This window comes from Seriola aureovittata, chromosome 17 (genome assembly GCF_021018895.1).
Source record: "Seriola aureovittata isolate HTS-2021-v1 ecotype China chromosome 17, ASM2101889v1, whole genome shotgun sequence".
NCBI classification, from domain to species: domain Eukaryota; kingdom Metazoa; phylum Chordata; class Actinopteri; order Carangiformes; family Carangidae; genus Seriola; species Seriola aureovittata.
This window is the reverse complement of record NC_079380.1, coordinates 11,240,256-11,258,155: the sequence shown is the minus strand read 5'-3', so window position 1 is coordinate 11,258,155 and position 17,900 is coordinate 11,240,256. Positions and strand designations below refer to the sequence as shown.

General features: G+C 40.1%; 1 protein-coding gene across 1 annotated transcript; it reads left to right on the top strand.

The window, feature by feature from the left end:
• The first annotated feature begins 5 nt into the window (after positions 1-5).
• lmx1al (LIM homeobox transcription factor 1, alpha-like) lies at positions 6-17,865 on the top strand. Its single transcript, XM_056400514.1, has 9 exons — positions 6-604; positions 2,786-2,874; positions 3,652-3,841; positions 13,797-14,029; positions 14,755-14,918; positions 15,093-15,170; positions 15,266-15,386; positions 15,489-15,644; positions 16,179-17,865. The coding sequence occupies exons 1-9, from the start codon at positions 561-563 to the stop codon at positions 16,334-16,336; spliced, it is 1,233 nt and encodes a 410-aa protein (XP_056256489.1). The 5' UTR covers positions 6-560; the 3' UTR covers positions 16,337-17,865.
• Positions 17,866-17,900: the final 35 nt, after the last annotated feature.

Sequence of the window (17,900 nt, the reverse complement as noted above, 5' to 3'; positions counted from 1 at the left end):
GAGTGAACATTTTTTGATGTCTGGAATTGTTTGCCTGTGACTGCTGTCATCTTCATTTGCCTTTGTTCATTTGATAATATTTCACCAAAATCAGGCAGTTTAAACACATAATAGAATATTAGAGCCATGATAGATTCTTTTCCGTGAAGAAGCCGATTCATCTCCCCTTTGGAAAAAAAACAAAACAAAAACCGCCCTTTAAAGTCTCCATCTAACCTTGAACACAAATGCAAAAGATCATCCCCATCTGAGTTATCAATAGGCTGCATCATCGCTCATCTTCCCTCATCATCTTCCGCACCTTCTCTCTCTCTCTCCCTCCCTCCCTCCCTGTCTGTCCATCTCCTCCCTCTGCGCCTTTTTTTTTTTACGCACAAAACAAGTCGGAGCGCACACACGGCTACCGGAGAAAATAGGAGAGACAATAGACAATAGTTTGGGTCATCATGGTATTTGGATTTTTACCGTAGGCAACATGCGCGCCGGACGGTGAGGTACAGGTGAACCATCTGTAAAACACGTCTGTTCATTTACTGGCCCGTAACTTTGTCCACGTTTTGATGTTGCCAACCGAGATTTCAGGAGGAGTGTGTTTCACCTCAAGGTAGGACTCCGAAACTCAAGAACAGGTTGTCAGTGTGAAAGCTGACTTGTGATTTCCATATAATCGTGCTCCTTGTTGATGTGTGTCTCTTGTTTCCGCAGCAGGTTTTTTTTTTACACTTAGTCTATAGTTATTTGTCGTGTTTTTAAACATGCGCAGGTAAAAAAAAAGAAAAAAGAAAAAATGAAGTCACAGTGACCTTGCTGTCTGATAAGTTACATGATCTTTCATTTTGGTCTGGTAATCCAAAGAAATAGCCCAAGATAAGGCAGAAGAGAACCAGTTTTATTAGACTTTACAAGTTGATGGTTCAGAATAAAGCACTTTGATGCGCATGGTGAATAATATTTCATTGCCATGTTAGTTTACAATTGTTTTATGTGTACAGTAATCTCATGCAATTGTTGGACCAAAACGGGCATGATGTAACCTATAACAACTCAACTTTGTCATGTGGTTTACTATTGATGGCACGAAGGGAATTCTGGCTTTTAATAGCTTTTAAATTAAATAATTCGTCTCATAAAAATATGTATGTATTTATTGTTTCAATATTAGTGCCCGAGAACAGAAAGGTTTGTCATCACCTTCAAACCGAGAGGCTTCATACTGTTTCTTTGAATGTCAGTCTTTACAGTAGCTTTGATTGTATTGATCCTATTGATCCTTATATATAATATAACAATATAGCCTCCAGTGAAGTCCAAAAGTCTCCCATTCACTTTTCCGTTAATTGTAGCTCCAGGACCCACAGGAAAATTAATTAAATCTTTCTGTGCATTTTTATTCCGGTAATCATTGTCAGAGTATCAGGCTGTTAGTCTCAACATGTAATTGTCGGTGTATCACACGAATATGTCAGTAATGTATTCAACCCGCAATTAGGGAAAATGCCAAATCAGATTAGTTGAATTAACATAATTCATTAGTTTTATTTGATTCCTTCATTTTTTCTGTGGCAATGCAGCAATCACCCAAAATTCAATAGCCCGTTTTATATTTGCTGGATTTTACAAGCTCACCCTGCAGGCCTCTCCAAATGTGATTGTAGCCTAAAATTCAGAGGGATTCTTTAGGCTACAAATAGGTCCATCAAAACAATTCTAAAAAAATTCCAAATAAAATGTATTATTAATTTTGAATATAAACTATAAACATTGTGATATTAATAGCTGGCCTTAAAAACACCATAAAGCCACTACAAAAATCTACATAGTTACAGTGACTGTAGGAGAATTAAAGACATTTTTCATCAATTTTTCTTCAGCAAACTGATTTTTCTCTGGATTTGTCGTTTTTTAAAAAGACTTTTGTAGGTTATAAAATGCCTTCAGCCTCTTTTCATGCTTTTCCCATCACATCACGCTTTAGAATAACTGGAATTAATATAATTAAATTATTGAATGCATTTTGGAGGAAGCTTTAAAATAGTAAAGCTTCATAATATTCATAGGCTACATAAAAGTGTTTGAATTTATACTCTTATTTTTAAAACTGAAAAAATAAATTATTTTTTATAAGACAATAGGCCTCCGTAAACGTTGGCATTTTCATAATTTTACACTGTCTTTTAATAACTGTGTTTATCTATCCTTTACTAAATATGTCGAGTGATATTTAAAGGCTGATATTCACGTTTGAAATATCAGCTGACTAGATTTAGGGCCCTGAACGGAACTTGATATTAACCAAAAATTAAGCCTACACAATGGATTAATCTTTGGTGCTCACATGTATTTTTCCCTTTATTTTTTTATTTTTAGAGATATATGCCCTGTTTTTTTAATATTTCCTCATTTTTATTTTTGATACTTCTGCCTTAAATAATTTGTAGCCTATTAAATCCAAATTGTGTTATAGCGTGTTTGTGTGTGTGTGTGTGTGTGTGTGTGTGTGTGTGTGTGTGTGTGTGTGTGTGTTCGTGTGTGTGTGTGTGTGTGTGTGTGTGTGTGTGTGTGTGCACGCGCACGCACGACTTCAGTTCGGTTCATTCAAACTATGGATATAAATGACGGTAACTTAAAATGTCGCCCAAAACTACTGTTAAAATTTTCCAAGTGACGTTAATGTTCGTGCATCTTCCATGTTTTGTCTTTATTACTTTAATATAAAGTATATATCTACTGCAGTGGTTCATCTGATATTTTAGAGAGAAATTACGCATTTTTTGTCTTTGTGTAGCGATCACACTGAGGGAAGGAGAGAAGGGATGAAAACAGAGGAGAGCCAGCAGTCCTGTCTGCAGCAGCCTCCATCCTCAACACCTTTTGGTGAGTGTTATCTGACAATTTGTTGCATCAGGCCCAGACGAAATAAACTCACACGAAACAGTCAACTTCATCACCATGACAGAATATGAATCCCCATAGGAATATTATGTGAACTATTTCAGCATAAAATATCCTCATATTAATCAAGAATGATTAAAAAAACATTACTGATTATTCATATGAATTCACTCTGCGCAAGACGGTTATGGGATTATTAGATTGACACCTTGACACCATTAAAAAATGTCAAAACTGCTGTGTTGACTTTCAGTTCATATTAAACACACACACACACACACACACACACACACACACACACATATAGGCTATGTATATCTATGGTAGTATAGAACATGTTCAAGTCCAATGATATGATAATAAACAACAATAAAATAATATCAATATATAGTTAAGGGGTTTTTTAAGTCAATAGAAGTATTGTAGAGATCTATAAAATCTTGAGATCAAAAAAATAAGTAGATGTGGATGGCTTTAGCGTTATCAATGATGCTTTCACTTTTCCTCCAATTTGGAGAGGACAGCTGTTTTTCTGCGCCAAATGATACAATACTCACACAAATCTGTGTGACATAGTGAAAACATATAGCCTGTCGGTGAAGCAGTAGCCTGTACGTTTCTCAGATGGTCATGGAGGTAAATTTGAAGCGAGTCATCATTTTAATACGTAGTGGTGTTTTGGAGACTTTGACCTCATGACCCCAGTATTTTAAATATAGTGGCTTCGGCTTTGCCTCTGTCTCCCTTTTCTCCCTCCAGGTCCAGAGTTCAGGGGAGGGGGAGAGGTGTGCGCAGGCTGCGAGTCTCCCATCGCCGACCGCTTCCTGCTGCGCGTGAACGAGCGCTCCTGGCACGAGACCTGCGTCAAGTGCGCCGTGTGTTTGAGCGCGCTCACCGGGACCTGTTACTGCAGGGACCGCCTGCTGTACTGCAAGCACGACTATGAAAAGTAAGAGCAAACACACACACACACTGAAGTAGGGTTCACAAATGAGTGTGGTGCAGCGGTGGAAGAAGCTACTCAAATCCTTCACTTACACACATTAGGCCGAAATAAAGGCAGAATTGCTCAGGCCTCACATCAGTTACAAGACATCAAGCTCATCTACAGGTTGAGAAAGTTTTAAAGTTATCAAAAAATGCATGTCCTCTTCATTAAGCTGAAACAAGGCTGTTTTTCAGAGTTGATCAATTTTGGAGATTAATTTTTCCCTCAAGTTCCAATTTTCTGTCTTTCTCTCATGTTGCAAGTAAAATCTTAACTTGCAAAGAAACAAGTAACAACTGAAATATCACAGTTACAGAAATACTCAAGCAAACTACCGGTATCTCAAATATGTAGCACACATTTCCAAAAACTGACAAGTATTCATGAAAGCACTGAGGAGAATGGTTACTGTTGTAAAGCCACAATTCTGTCCAATCGGAAACAAGTTGAAGTGATGTCACTCAGCCTCCTTGTTTGAAAGCCAAGAGGAAGCTAAATTCACACATGATGTTACAATAGCTGCAAGTTTTAGTGACAGCAATTTGAAATGGATATTGATATGATCACTATTCACACGGCTGCATGCTAATGTGGTCAGTGTGTGCTAATGAAGCCCCTTATTAGGCCTGTACTTAAAACCAAATTTTCTTTTAATAGTCAAGTAAACCTTTGTGAAAGGAAAAAAATTAATTAAAAAGATAACGAGGACTATATTAGAGTTAGAGGATTGACAAAAATTTTGACAGTGATTGAGAGTCTGCCGTGTGTAATGAACTGCTGAATATACTTATGAACTTGCAAACAAAAGCATAAATCTGAGGAGAAAAAGAAAAATCAAAGAAAACCACTAAAATTATACTCACAATAATACTCAACATGCTACATCTATCAAAAGAAATTCATATTAAAAATTCATGTTTGACCCCACAAGTCTGTCATTACAAATGATGTGTGTATAAAAGCTTTGTTCAAACCTACATTTAGTTTTATTTTGAATTGTTGTCAGGATCCCTGAGTTTCATTATGTCAGGCTGAAGTATGAAAGGCGTGTCTACAATTACTGGAAAATGTAGAATTTTACATTTACTGACAAAAAAAAACATACGAAAGAAGTTCAGTAACACTGATTCGGAAAAGCCTATAGTGTTGTCAGGCATGTGTAAGAGTGTTTCATACATCTGTGAAGCCGCTTAAGGGGATTTAAGGGACTATTAAGGTTTCAAATTATTAATTGGATGTTCCTGGTTCCATATAACACAGCTGACTTTGACAGTTGTTAAGGGGAACAACCCTGCTAAAAAATTGTAATAATTTTTTGATGACAGAAATCTATAGTTGGCTGTTCGGGATTTAGAGTCAGTTCATAGGCAAGTAAGTGTCTGTTCAAAACTGAAATTATGGATTTCAATTTAAAGGGCCATTTCCAATCAGTTTTAACAATCACAGTGCCATTTGAATTAACAGCACTTAATCCTGCAATTCCATTTTTTATAGTAATGCACCACACAAATACTAACACATTATACTGCAATGTAAAAATGGAAAATGTTTTTCATTAGATGAGACCACTCTATGGTCATTTTTGAGGCCATATTGTGTGTGTGTGTGTGTGTGTGCTGTGGTCAAAGGGTGTGCCTGTGGTGGGAGCTCCAGGGGTAGACGACTGAAGGACGAGCCTGCAGCTTGTTATCATTGTTTTGAAAAGTGTCAGACGGCATCCAGCAGCACAGACTCTCCCACTGTACCTGACATCTGGACGAGAGAGCGCGAGAGAGAGAGAGAGCGCAAGAGAGAGAGAGAGAGAGAGAGAAAGGAACGTGTGTGACGTTTATCTGGAAAAATGAGTGGGAAACGTGGAGGCAATAGCTTATCATAAATGAAGCACTGGGTTCATTTTCAGTGATGGGATGAAAAAGCGTATTTGCTCTCTTCATGTAATGACTGTAATTGCAGATCCAAATTAATAGTCAGCGCCTCATTCACTATGGTGTTGATTTAGTCGCCTATACATTGCATATGGATAGTTGCCCTGTTGTGTGAATCGGTGCCAGACTTGGCACACAGTTCTGCCTGTGACCTTCAGTGGATCAGCAACAATGTCTCCTTGTTTTCCCTTGCAGTCTGTCCATCAGCGCCTTACACTACACACTCCTCCCTCCCATCTACAGCAGGTGTGTGCATTGTGAGGCCAAGAATTTGGAGCGTGCTTAAGAATTTTAGGGTAATTTTTAAAATTTTGAGGGGACGCTTATTTTCTTATAACAACCTTCTACTTGAAGCTTTGTTCCATTCTAGTTCCAGCTGGTTCACAGAGGCAGAGGCCGATCGACTGCCTGATGTCTGAACACAGAAATATGAGCTTTCTTAGCATGTCAGGCATTAAATTAATTGAATTACTGATGAAGATTGTGTGGACGAAATAGATATGTGGTGAGACAGCATCTTGCAGGCTTTTCAGCTCATACTGGGCAATTTTCCATGTCTCCTTCATGGAGTATCTCTGGCTTGTCCAAATATTTTTTAATTCATCCTTTGCTTTGAATTACATCACCCAGCACACACAGACAGGCAGACTTCTCCTCCCTGAATCTTTCTCAGCATAAACAGTGAGCCACAATGTACAGTGCTGTTACCCTGCTCATCTGCTCACGCGTGCTTGCTTTCTGTTGGCTAGTTAGTGTTCAAAGAAAAAGGTGAAATATAAATAACTGCAAATAGTGTTTTGGGGCAGATAGCGGGGATTTTTTAAATAATTAATCTGTTCTGATGAGGTGAAAAAATAAATGCACGTATGTTTCTAAATTCAAATGAGAAAATAAATCTAATTTGAAATGGGACCCATCCCCCACCCTGATTCATCTGGACTAAACTGCCTTCGAGGCAAAAGTTTATTCAGCATTTGCATGTTTAATATTTTCAATGGATACTTTGCTTCAAAAAGTATTCTGAACTGATCAATGTAAGATTTCAACATTACATTTTTCCACTTTTTAAGCATATATCCGTAAATATTCAACCACCATGTAGAACTTAATAGAATGTAGGTTCAGTTCTGAGTCACATTCAAGTTCAGTCCCTGAAGCTTTGCGTAATAAATAAGTGTTAACCCTACTGCCACTCATAATCAGTGTAAAAAACAGGAGGTATGCCTTCAATTTCCCATGGTCTCAATCTGTTATGGAAATGAGGGGATTAAGACACAATAAACTCAAGTGCATCTTGTGGATTTTTCTTGTGGATTTATTTCTGTTTTGAAACCTCAAAAAATTCTCTGCTTCTCCATCCTGTTATGGACCAGATGTTCAGAATAATTTTGAGGCAAGACTTCCCTCCACACTCTAAATTCCCATCAGGATGTTTTTATGCATCACTTTTTACCGGAAAGATGAGCACAATAGTAGAAATCTGGATGGAAAATATTTACTACATCAGAAAGCTGAAGTCTGAGTAGTAGGATTTTTTTTCTTAAGATATGAGATGTGGTAGAAATTTGGGATTTTTGTTTGAAAAACAATCAAAAGCAAAGCAAAGCAAAGCATTTTTTTCTAACTGCATTTGCTCCAAATTAAAAACACATTTATTTTGAATAAAAGTTACAGGAAGATGACATTTTAATTAAGACAATAAAAGCCGACTAGCAGATGGATATGCACAAATCACATGCACCCTCAGCATCCTATGCTTTTTACACAGTCATTGTCTGGCTCGACAATATGGTTCCTTGCCAAACTGAGGAGTATAAGGCCAGTGTTCCCTGGTCAACAGTGCTGAGCCCAGACAGAATGGAGGGTAGTCTGGCTGCGCGGAGCCTGCGAGCTCCCTTGTAAGCCCCATAAAGGCAGATTCAACCCTCTGAAAAACAGGTCACCAGGGTGGATATTCACTAAACCTTGGGTTTAATACCTCACTCTGTGGGGTGGAGGGCACTGAGACGACATCTAGGCTTACTAACCCTTTCACTGCAGACAGAGAGAGGGAGACCCCACCACCACAGCTATGGAATCCCCCTCTGCTGATCGGGTAGCTATATGTGAGTCTAACACTAACTGTCTGACAGAGTATCCTCTTAGGTTACAGTGCATTTATGTGGGTGAACTTCTGCATCTTGTTGCTTTAAAACACAGAGACTAAGAATAAAAATTCCACCTTCTACCCCTCTTCCCCCTTCTAAACCCCCACACCACCTTCCATCTCTCTCCGTCTCTCTATCCGTTGCCTCGTTCATCACTGTCTGCTTTGTAATAATATTTCTCCATTCCAAACCTCATTTCCTTCTCGTTGAGATTGATAGCAGTGATGACACCAAACAGTTTATCTCCCCGTTTATCCCTTGTTTTCTCTTAATCGCCTCCCCCCCTCGGCGCCTCTTTGTGTCTCAGGATGGGAATGGGAGGAGGTGGGGTGGCTGATTGGGTACAGTGCTAATTAGCCAGTATTCTGGGGCTGTCCTGTGATGACAGGCCTGACACCGGGCTGCAGGGAAATACCATTAGAGAGAATTATGCAATGATATGTCAGAGAGATGATAAACCCTTACTTCGATCAGCTAGCACCTTAACTCTTACTCATAAATCTCATCCACAGTAATGAATTACTTCAAATAAATAAAGAACCCACACTATTACAATTTTAAATGATATGTTCAACCAAACAAAAAACCAATACCTTATTTTTAGTGGTCTGTGACTTTGCAGATAGTTTTGATTTTATTTGCTCAGGTTTTATGGTGCTCACAGAAATGAAACTTTACATCTAAAAATGACATTACATTTAAAACAATCAACAGCATTGTGTCTTTTAAGAAACAAAATCACGGTTGTAATGGGCTGGCGGCAAAAGACTCAGAAACTGATATCTCAAACGCTGGGCTAAAGGAACAAAACTATCTTAATAAGTGATCACCCCTGCCTATATAATGGGTCTGCAAGTGAAAGGAAAGTTTGTGTTTCAGTGTGGCTTTGCGTGACTCATGGCTATACTGACAGCTCAGAACTGTACAGTATGTATAAATCCCAGCGAGAGGCTACACATAATACATACATGTGGTTCTGAAACCTTCAAACACTCCTCCCCTACCCAGGAGTCTTACATTAGCAAAACCTGCAGCTCAACAGATGATGGTTGGAGGTGTGCCAGAGGAGAGGAAAGTGGGGCTGTAGGAGTTGTTGTGCTCTGATGGTGTGCTGTTGAAGAACAGTTTAAATGAAAGAACATCAGGTGAAATCTCAGTGATGGAGAAACGGTTCGAAATGGGATAAAGAAGGTAAAGTCAAGGTGTTTTAGGAAGGGAACAGCGGCAGGGATGGGCAGATTTTTGTCTGGGTGTATGTGCGTGGGGCGGGGTGGGGGGCTGGGGGGGTGGGTGATATTGCCACTGTTTTTGCATAATGTGAGATGAGACCCCATCATCTTTCCTCCCCCACAACAATTTTATAACAGACAGCTAATAAATGTTTCATGGCAGAACAAGCTGCTCGCCTCAGCTTTATTAAATCTGAGATAATAAAAGCAGAGAGGGAGAGGAAAAAAGAGAGAGAGAATAGGGGGTCGCACCAGAGAGAGGGAGAGATGGGGAGATCGGCGTAGACTTTTCTCAAATCGACCGGCTGTATCTCCTGTTTCTGGGGCAACGGGTCCCGCTGTCCCCCGCCACCCCCTCCCCACTGCTTCCCGCTCCGCCAGAGACAGACAGGAAATGAGAAACGGGCAGACAGGATATTGCGTTCTGGTGGCCTGGGGATTAACTGTGTTATCTAAACTAACACACACACACACACACACACACACACACACACACACATGCACACACACCCACTCACGCACACAAACACACATCTATAGCCTCACACATAGCATTCATTCTTGGTAGCATCAGGTGTAGATCACACACACTCAAAGACACATATCATGCAGGCCATGCACGTCATGCAGGTTTTTAGTTGTTACTTTACACAGGTACATTACATTAGGACTTGAATATTACAGGCTTCAGTGCTGCTCTCATGTAGAGCTGGTCTTATTACTAGTGTGAGCGGTTTTACAGTGAGAGTCATGACATGTAACTGTATAACTGTGAGACTGGCAGAGTGTTTGTGCAGAAATGCCTCTAAAGATGTATTCCATACACTGCAGGCCCTCGTGGTCATTAGACAGCAACGATTATATAGCTTTTGCAAATTTTGGAGGACATTCATTGAGCAAGAGGACTGTTTATGATGTTACTCTGTTGATGCATGGATGAATACGGTGCACAAATGACAGCATCTGTCAGTGTTTTATTGATGTTTGTACCCAGGCACCTTATCTGTGTTTACACAAACTGTGCATATTTGTGTTTATGTGCGCCTGTGACTCTATATATACTTATGTGTGTGTGTGCATGTGTAACTATATATATTTATATACATGTGTGTTTCAGTGTGTGTGTGTGTGTGTATGTGTGAGTGAGTGGTGGCAGGGGTAGCGAGTATTGTGGGGAATGCTGGGAGATTTTAATAACACAGAAGCAGTGCAGGGAGATTTAATAAAAGGAGATGATGTGATTACTGAACCCTGGCTCTGAGCCATTTTGCTTCACAGAGCAATATCCGCTGAAAGTGCGCACACACACATCCACACAGACACACACACACACACACACACACACACACACACACACACCTAAGAAATGGATACTAAACAGAATACAACTTAAAAGTTAGATTGTTGCATATCATTTGTTCTTTTTGCATCTATCACATGAATCCTTGAATGTACCTTCATTTTCAGTGAATGTGCATTTATGTGACAGACAATACAATCATTCTGAACATATAATGTATGTGGGAATCACAAGCTAGTACATGAATATCTCTCCATATTACATGTTAAGAGTCAGGCTTCTTAAACTACAGGTTAGGTATCAAAATGCCTGATCTTTGATGAGCCACAGTTCCAGGGTGAAACCGACATCTGTCCAGGTTGGTTTTTTTTTAAGCCATCTCACATACAACTGTTCCAAACCTGGAATTAGTCTGAGCAAACCCGTACCTGTATAAATATTCATCAATTATGAAAGCAAGCACAACAACTGTAATCGCTCTGAGACAAATACATATTTATGGAATGATTGTGTTGCGGTCCAGACAATGTCATGCTTGTCAGAGCTCACAGGCAAAACAATGCCACATGACACAGCTTAAGGAGATGAAGAAGATTCTGTTATTCTGTTTGTATGCCTAGGATCTACAATAAAGCAAGCAAGAAAAAGCTGATTATAGCCACCCAATACTTAGAACACATCACCTTTTTCTGCCTCTCCACATTTGATCTCATAATCAGTGTGCTTGTAATTAGTCATGCCCCCTAACCCCTCCGAAATCCACGGCACTGAAGATGAAGTTGCCTGCAGCCAAGGTTCTTGAAGTTCTGTACATCACAAGCTCTCAAAGTTGACTGTTCTATTCAGTCTTCTGTCTGCACTTACATCTATATCCTTTGTAATCCTGTATACAGTATATCATGAATATTACATCACTTAATTAAAGGATATCCCTTTAAATCCAAAGCAAAATCCTCTTCAAAATATCTTTTCAGATAGACTTGTACACAGCTGGTCTTTACTATACCTCAGCTGTGTAAATTCAAATTGAAATTCCGTTTTTTCAGAGTGGTAATGCCAGATATACTCTCTTTGTAGGCCCTTTTTCCCCCGCTGATTCCCGATGCGAGCAAAAACATGTCTGCTGGGGATATTCAAAACAATGTTCTATTTTCTATTTTTCTATTTGAAAAAATCTCCACATAGATGTTCCAATACAAAATAGTAAAAAATGTTGTGAAATTGAGCAGTAATTTTGTATTCAGATACACTGGGAAAGTTACAAGAATGCAAAACTGAGATAGCGGGCATGTTTGACAAAATTGTATAAATTTGGTGTGGAAGCTAAATTCACTTAATTCGTGTGACTGCTCTTTAACCATCATGTCCATAGTGATTTATTGGAAGCTACACCCTGGTCAGGGCCAGTGTGAATGATACTTCTATTAGAGGGATTAGACTGATCTACTTACAGACCCCCCTCTGTGGCAGTTGCCCCAAGTTGCCTTCATTTGCCATGTTGAGTAAATTCCTACCGTGCTGTGTACACCCCGATTAGGGAGTGTGGGACTTAACCAGCAATATCATCAGTCTTATGTCAAGCAATCCTGTGACAATTCTGTTCTGTTGTATTTTGTTCACAGTGAAAGGAGGCATTTAAGTTGTTGAAGTCTGTGTTTGGATGGAGAGTGAGGCTGCACGGAGCAGGGTGGTGATCATTCTTCTTTGTTGGAACATGTGTTAGGTGCCAGATATTATGATTAACATGTAGCTTCTTGTAGATATTTTACAGCAGAAACATTTCTCTAAGATTCAATGTAATGTTTCTATAAGAAAATGTGTTGAGTGACATTTAGTCACACACAAGGTCCCGTCACAACAGATCTGTGTATTGCTGCTTATAGGGATACTTGTGTTTGCATTGATGTTAAGTTAGTGACACTGTCATTTGGGGAATTTGGGGAGCGTTTGGCAGATGGATTGAGAAAGATTAGCCGTAGCAGCTGCGTTTGGGACAGAATCACAGATTAGGAGCACTAATGTGCAGACCTGGCTCCTTCTTTACACTCCAGATTTGGGCAGCAACACCTTCCTATCACTCAGTCAGGGAGCTTCAACACTTCTGCCCTTGTCCCTTCCTCCCCCTGTTCCCTCCCCTCTCATCCTCCCTTCTTTCTTATTCAGGTTTGTGTTTTGTTCTTGTGCTGGTTCAGCATCCACTGATCTCTCTCCTTTTCACACCTACGCTCTGGCCACCTGGTAACTCTTCCTGTTGAAGTGATATTCTTGTGTTCCAGCATATGTATACTTTTTTCTCATTGCAGGTGTGTTGCACCACCAGTATGATGATGGGTGATGGTACGGTGCATCTGGATAATTTGCCAGTGTCAGACTAGGTGTACTAAAACTGTGAATGGGTGTGTGCAAATGACTGTGTGCATGCCTGCGCGTGTGCTCGTATGTGTGTGTGAGCGTCCATGTTTGTGTGTGTATATGTGTTTTAGTGTGCATAAGTGAGAGGGGAGAGATTAACCCCATGCTATCCCCAATCCCTGGTTATGAGTTTACAGCGTCTGTCTGGCCATCGCACTGTTTAAACAACAATCTAATTAATCCTGTCTTTATTAGTTTCAGTGAACTGGGGAGGCAGGCTGGGAGGGCATGAGGGAGAACTGGGAATGCTGGCAGAAAATACTAGGGAGGGAGGGGGAGGAAACCAAGTGCGAGAGCAGGGATTTGAGAGGAATTTAATGGCAGAGACTTAGGCCCTGTGAATGGAAATAGGGTGAAGAGATGGTGAAGCAGGAGAGAAATTGAGGGGTTATAATATATCACAGGAGGAGAGATGGAGGGACAAAAGAAGGAAAGTGGTCATGGGGAAAAGCAATGGACCTAACAAAGACTCTATTTTAAGCTTCATTCATAATGTTAAATCAGTGCTTTAAGATTTTGGGTGGTATATGGATAGACTGAGGTTCACCAAGCAGATCTCAACATTTAAGGAATTAAATGGGAAAGACTTTCAACAGGCAGCTCTCTCATCATAAGCTAACTACTGCCACCTGCTGTCTTGAGAGAGAAGAGAAAATACAATGTAAAAATGCCGACTACTGTAATTCCTCTCAGCAGATGTTCACCTTGTTGCTCTGTGAATTGGGTAATGTTTATACGACCTTTAATTAAGAGACTATGTTAATCTCCAGTATCTGACTCGGAGCTCCATGTCTGTGCCTCCATCTTTAATTACCTTTCCATTTCTGCACTCCCTGACTCCCATAATGCCTTACAGTTTATATAGATAGCCTTCACATATAACATCACTCTGTGTGCCCCCAGGCTGTTTGTAAGAAAGTGCAGCGCCTGCCTGCAGGTGATTGGACGTTCAGAGTTGATCATGCGCGTGCTAGGCCAGGTGTACCACCTGGGCTGCTTCAGCTGCTGTGAGTGTGAACGCCGGCTGCAGAGAGGTGATGAGTTTGTGCTGAAAGAAGGCCAGCTGCTCTGCCGCATGGATTATGAGAAGGAGAGGGAAATGCTGGCTGCTATCAGTCCCACACCAACAGAATCAGGTAAAGTAGGATTGTTAGGCTTCAATGCTTCTTTCTCTGTACCATATAGAATATAATTCAAAAGCTGCCTGGCTTACATCTTAGGGAAATTCCCTTTTTTTCATATTCATACATGCATGCAACATATTTTTCAGCGAATCTCAAACACATTCCTCCATGGTAAACCAGCGAGCAGCCCCTGAAGTGCAATTAAGGTTTAAAGAGGTTACGTCTCTTGCTGCTCCCTTGTACAGTTGGTAGGATATACAGTATATATACACTGAACTGGACCTCAGGCACTGAGTTGGTTACTGATTCAGTAACCAATGGCATACAGAGTCAGTGACGTACAAAACAACTGCTTGACACAATAGCACATCATAATTGTTAAATTATAAAAACTGTATGACATTCAAAGAAGTTTTCCTTTTTAATTCGATTTTCACAATGTTACTTCAGTTTGTGTGGGTGAAGTGTGTTCTGGTCACTGAAGATAATCTGAAAGGTGGCCACTGGTTTTTACAAGGCTACAGTATATAGAGCTAAACCTTCAGTGCACTGGAAAAAATTGGCAACAAACAGCATTTTACTTTCTCAGTTGTTCCCTACCTACTGAACTAGAGCCCACAGCTCCTAGACACAACAGTGTTAAACACTTTCTCATCTGTTTACCAGATTTCCCTGCTTTTAAATCTAATGAAGGATTTTTAAAAAAAAAAGGTTTTGCTTCTGCTTACCTTCCTCAGTGAAAAGTGAGGATGAGGACGGTGGAGGCGGCTCTGGTGGGGGAAAAGGTGGTGATGAAGGCAAGGAGCACAAGCGTTCAAAGCGACCACGCACCATCTTGACCACACAGCAGCGCCGTGCTTTCAAGGCCTCCTTCGAAGTGTCCGCAAAGCCTTGCCGCAAGGTGGGTGGACCAGCTTGTGTTATCAGTGGAACTGTGTGCCAAAAAATACACTCTTACCTCACTGTTCTTGTGTGTCTTTACAAGTCTGTTTAGTAGTTTTTCTCAAGCTGTGTTTAGACACAGTAAAGTTTGTATTTTAAAAACGTAAAAACTGTGTAAAAATCTCCCCTGCAGGTGAGAGAGACACTGGCTGCTGAGACTGGACTGACAGTACGAGTTGTACAGGTGTGGTTTCAAAACCAGAGAGCCAAGGTGAGACTTTACATTATTTCCTGAAGACACGTTCTATGTCATACATAAACACACATGGAAAATTCACAACAACGGCATGTGATTTTGTGCCTCAGATGAAAAAAATAGCTCGTCGACAGCAGCAACAACAGCAGCAGCAGCAGGAACAAGAGCAGCTGGGGGGGACCAGGAGAGGACAAAGCAGAGGGGGCCGCCAGAGCAATGACGACAGTGAGGGTAATACTTAATGAAACAAAAAGAAGAATAGAAGAAATGGGGGGGAAAACAACAAAAAACATATTAAATAGCATGACTAAAGGGATTTCCATCTTCTCACAGATGGATCCAGTACTCATGGCATGGATGGGATGCTGGGATATCCCTCTCTGCCACGTCAGCAACTACTTGCCCTGGACCCCAACATCTACGGTGGAGAGCCGTTTCGACATGGGCTTACACCTCCCCAGCTGAACAACGAGCAGCTCCACTCATATGGTAAGACAGGAGGGGAAAGCTGCAAGTTTCAAAAGAACCCATTCCCTCAAAATCAACATTTTGTCATTATCTCCCCCAGCCTCATAATTGTTGAAACAATTCAAAGTTTTGGGACCATTCAGCAAGTTAGTGTCTGTAGTTACAGTAAATGTCAATCTTCTTCCAAACTACTGAATTTAAAGGTGCTTTGCACACTATAGACAATTAATTGCACTGCTCAATATTTTCTTCATTATTTCCTTAGAAAATATGCAGTAAGAAATAGCGAGGGAAAACTGGAGCACTTGAGTTATGTTGCATTAGCTGATAGGAGGATGTTTGAAGGACATTTTCTGCTGGTTTCAAACTTTAAAAAGAACAGATGTTAGGAAAAGGCTGAGATAAAACTCTGAGGACTGACTCACTGGCTTAAATAGGGTTTTGAGTAAAAAAAAAAATTTCCATGTTCTTTTCGTATTTCTCTGTACTGTCTCTGATACTTTAAAGAGACAATTCCACTTCAGTTGTGCACACTCTCACTGTTTTTCACTGTAGACTCAGAGACAGTGTTCCACGACCTGGACAGCGATGGAAGCCTCGGTCACCTTGGTGACTGCCTCTTAGCAACAGGGGACGGCGGTCTCCTGGCAGGGCGAGTGGGAAACCCCATCGACCGTCTCTACTCCATGCAGAACTCCTACTTCACCTCCTGACCCTTATAAACTCTCACCCTTTCCCCTCCTGATCCACCTTTCACCTCAGAGATGCAGCTAATGGAGTCTGTCCATCAACATGCCTGTGGGACCACTCTCCATGAAACAGCCTACACCCAAACACACTTCTGAGCTTTTATCACAGGCCGAGATCATTACAAGTCAGGCATAGTCATAATATCACTTTGCAGCAGATGAGAATAATGTTCCCACCATCTTTCCTAGATAAGAATCATATGCTGGAAATACAGACACTGTAAATGTCCAAAATATGTTAAAGGACCTCAATTTCCCTTGTTGTATTTATGTGAAGCTCAATGAAACACATTTCATGGCACTTTCCAACAAAAAACTGACTAACAAGACACTTATCAAACATATTAATATGTATATCATGAATTACAGATGAAAATTGATTGTTGAAAGTGAATTCATCAATCAAGTTACATGTATGTAGGAGTCTTTGCAGGTCTTATGAGCAGCTGAGGGTCTAAATTAAATTAGTATATTACATAACTTTTTTCTTTTTTTTTTTGGAGGGACTAGTGATTAATTATTGTGCGTGAAAGACTGCAGCGTATACAATATTGTATATGGATTGGAGTACAATTTTGCTCTCAGGTTAGTGTGTATGTTTATGTAACCTGAGCCATAACTCAGGATATTGTGCTGAATAGGATTACAGTTTCAGTTGCCCACTGATTTCAAGAACGTAGATTGTAAAGAGGAAGAAACTTTGCTTGTAAAATTATCATTTCAAACTACATTTAGTTTTTGATAATGCATGACAGGTATAATATGGACCAAAAAAATTACATTGTTTTTAGCATTGAGACAACACTACAGGGTCATTCGAAGAGCCTTATGCGGAAACAGGGTTGTGTAAGTTATTATTGCTTTGGCTTTCCTTTTTTTTTATCATGTAATCACTACAAAGCAGTGCAGTAAAAGACAACCAATAGATCTATAATGCCCAAAACTTAGGACACTGGGTACATGATGATGTACGCCAAATGTAAATGTGAGTATGACTGTGTTACAGTTACTTGTTGTAGTCACTTTCTGTAATTATTTCTTTCTCAAACATCTCAAATTAGATGTTGTTAGGTAGATATTTTGTACATTCTTCTGTGATAATCAGCAAATATTTAAACTGTAGCATGATATCTATGTGTCACAAAGTAGGTCTAAAGAAAAAGCCTGCAAACTGAAGTTGGATAGCAAGTTTTTCCTGAAATCATCAGGATTCGACTCACAATGTGGTGCAGAATAAAATAGGATTAGGGTGATACCCGTTTCATTTAGGTGCCTGTGATCGGCTACAGATTGTGACATTCTTTCATGACATTATGTTTGACACTGATCACTGACTCATGGTATTTTTACAGTGATATTTTTGTGAATGTAACTTATTTGTGCGGTATTAGGCGAGATCCTATCTCACTTTTTTTGTTCAGTGACTGCCAGGTGATGTGCTTTGAATGTAATGTTGCCGTATCTTCAATACAATCTGCGGTTTCATCTTTGGAGTGCGCTTGCCTTTTTTGTCCTAAATACAACGAAT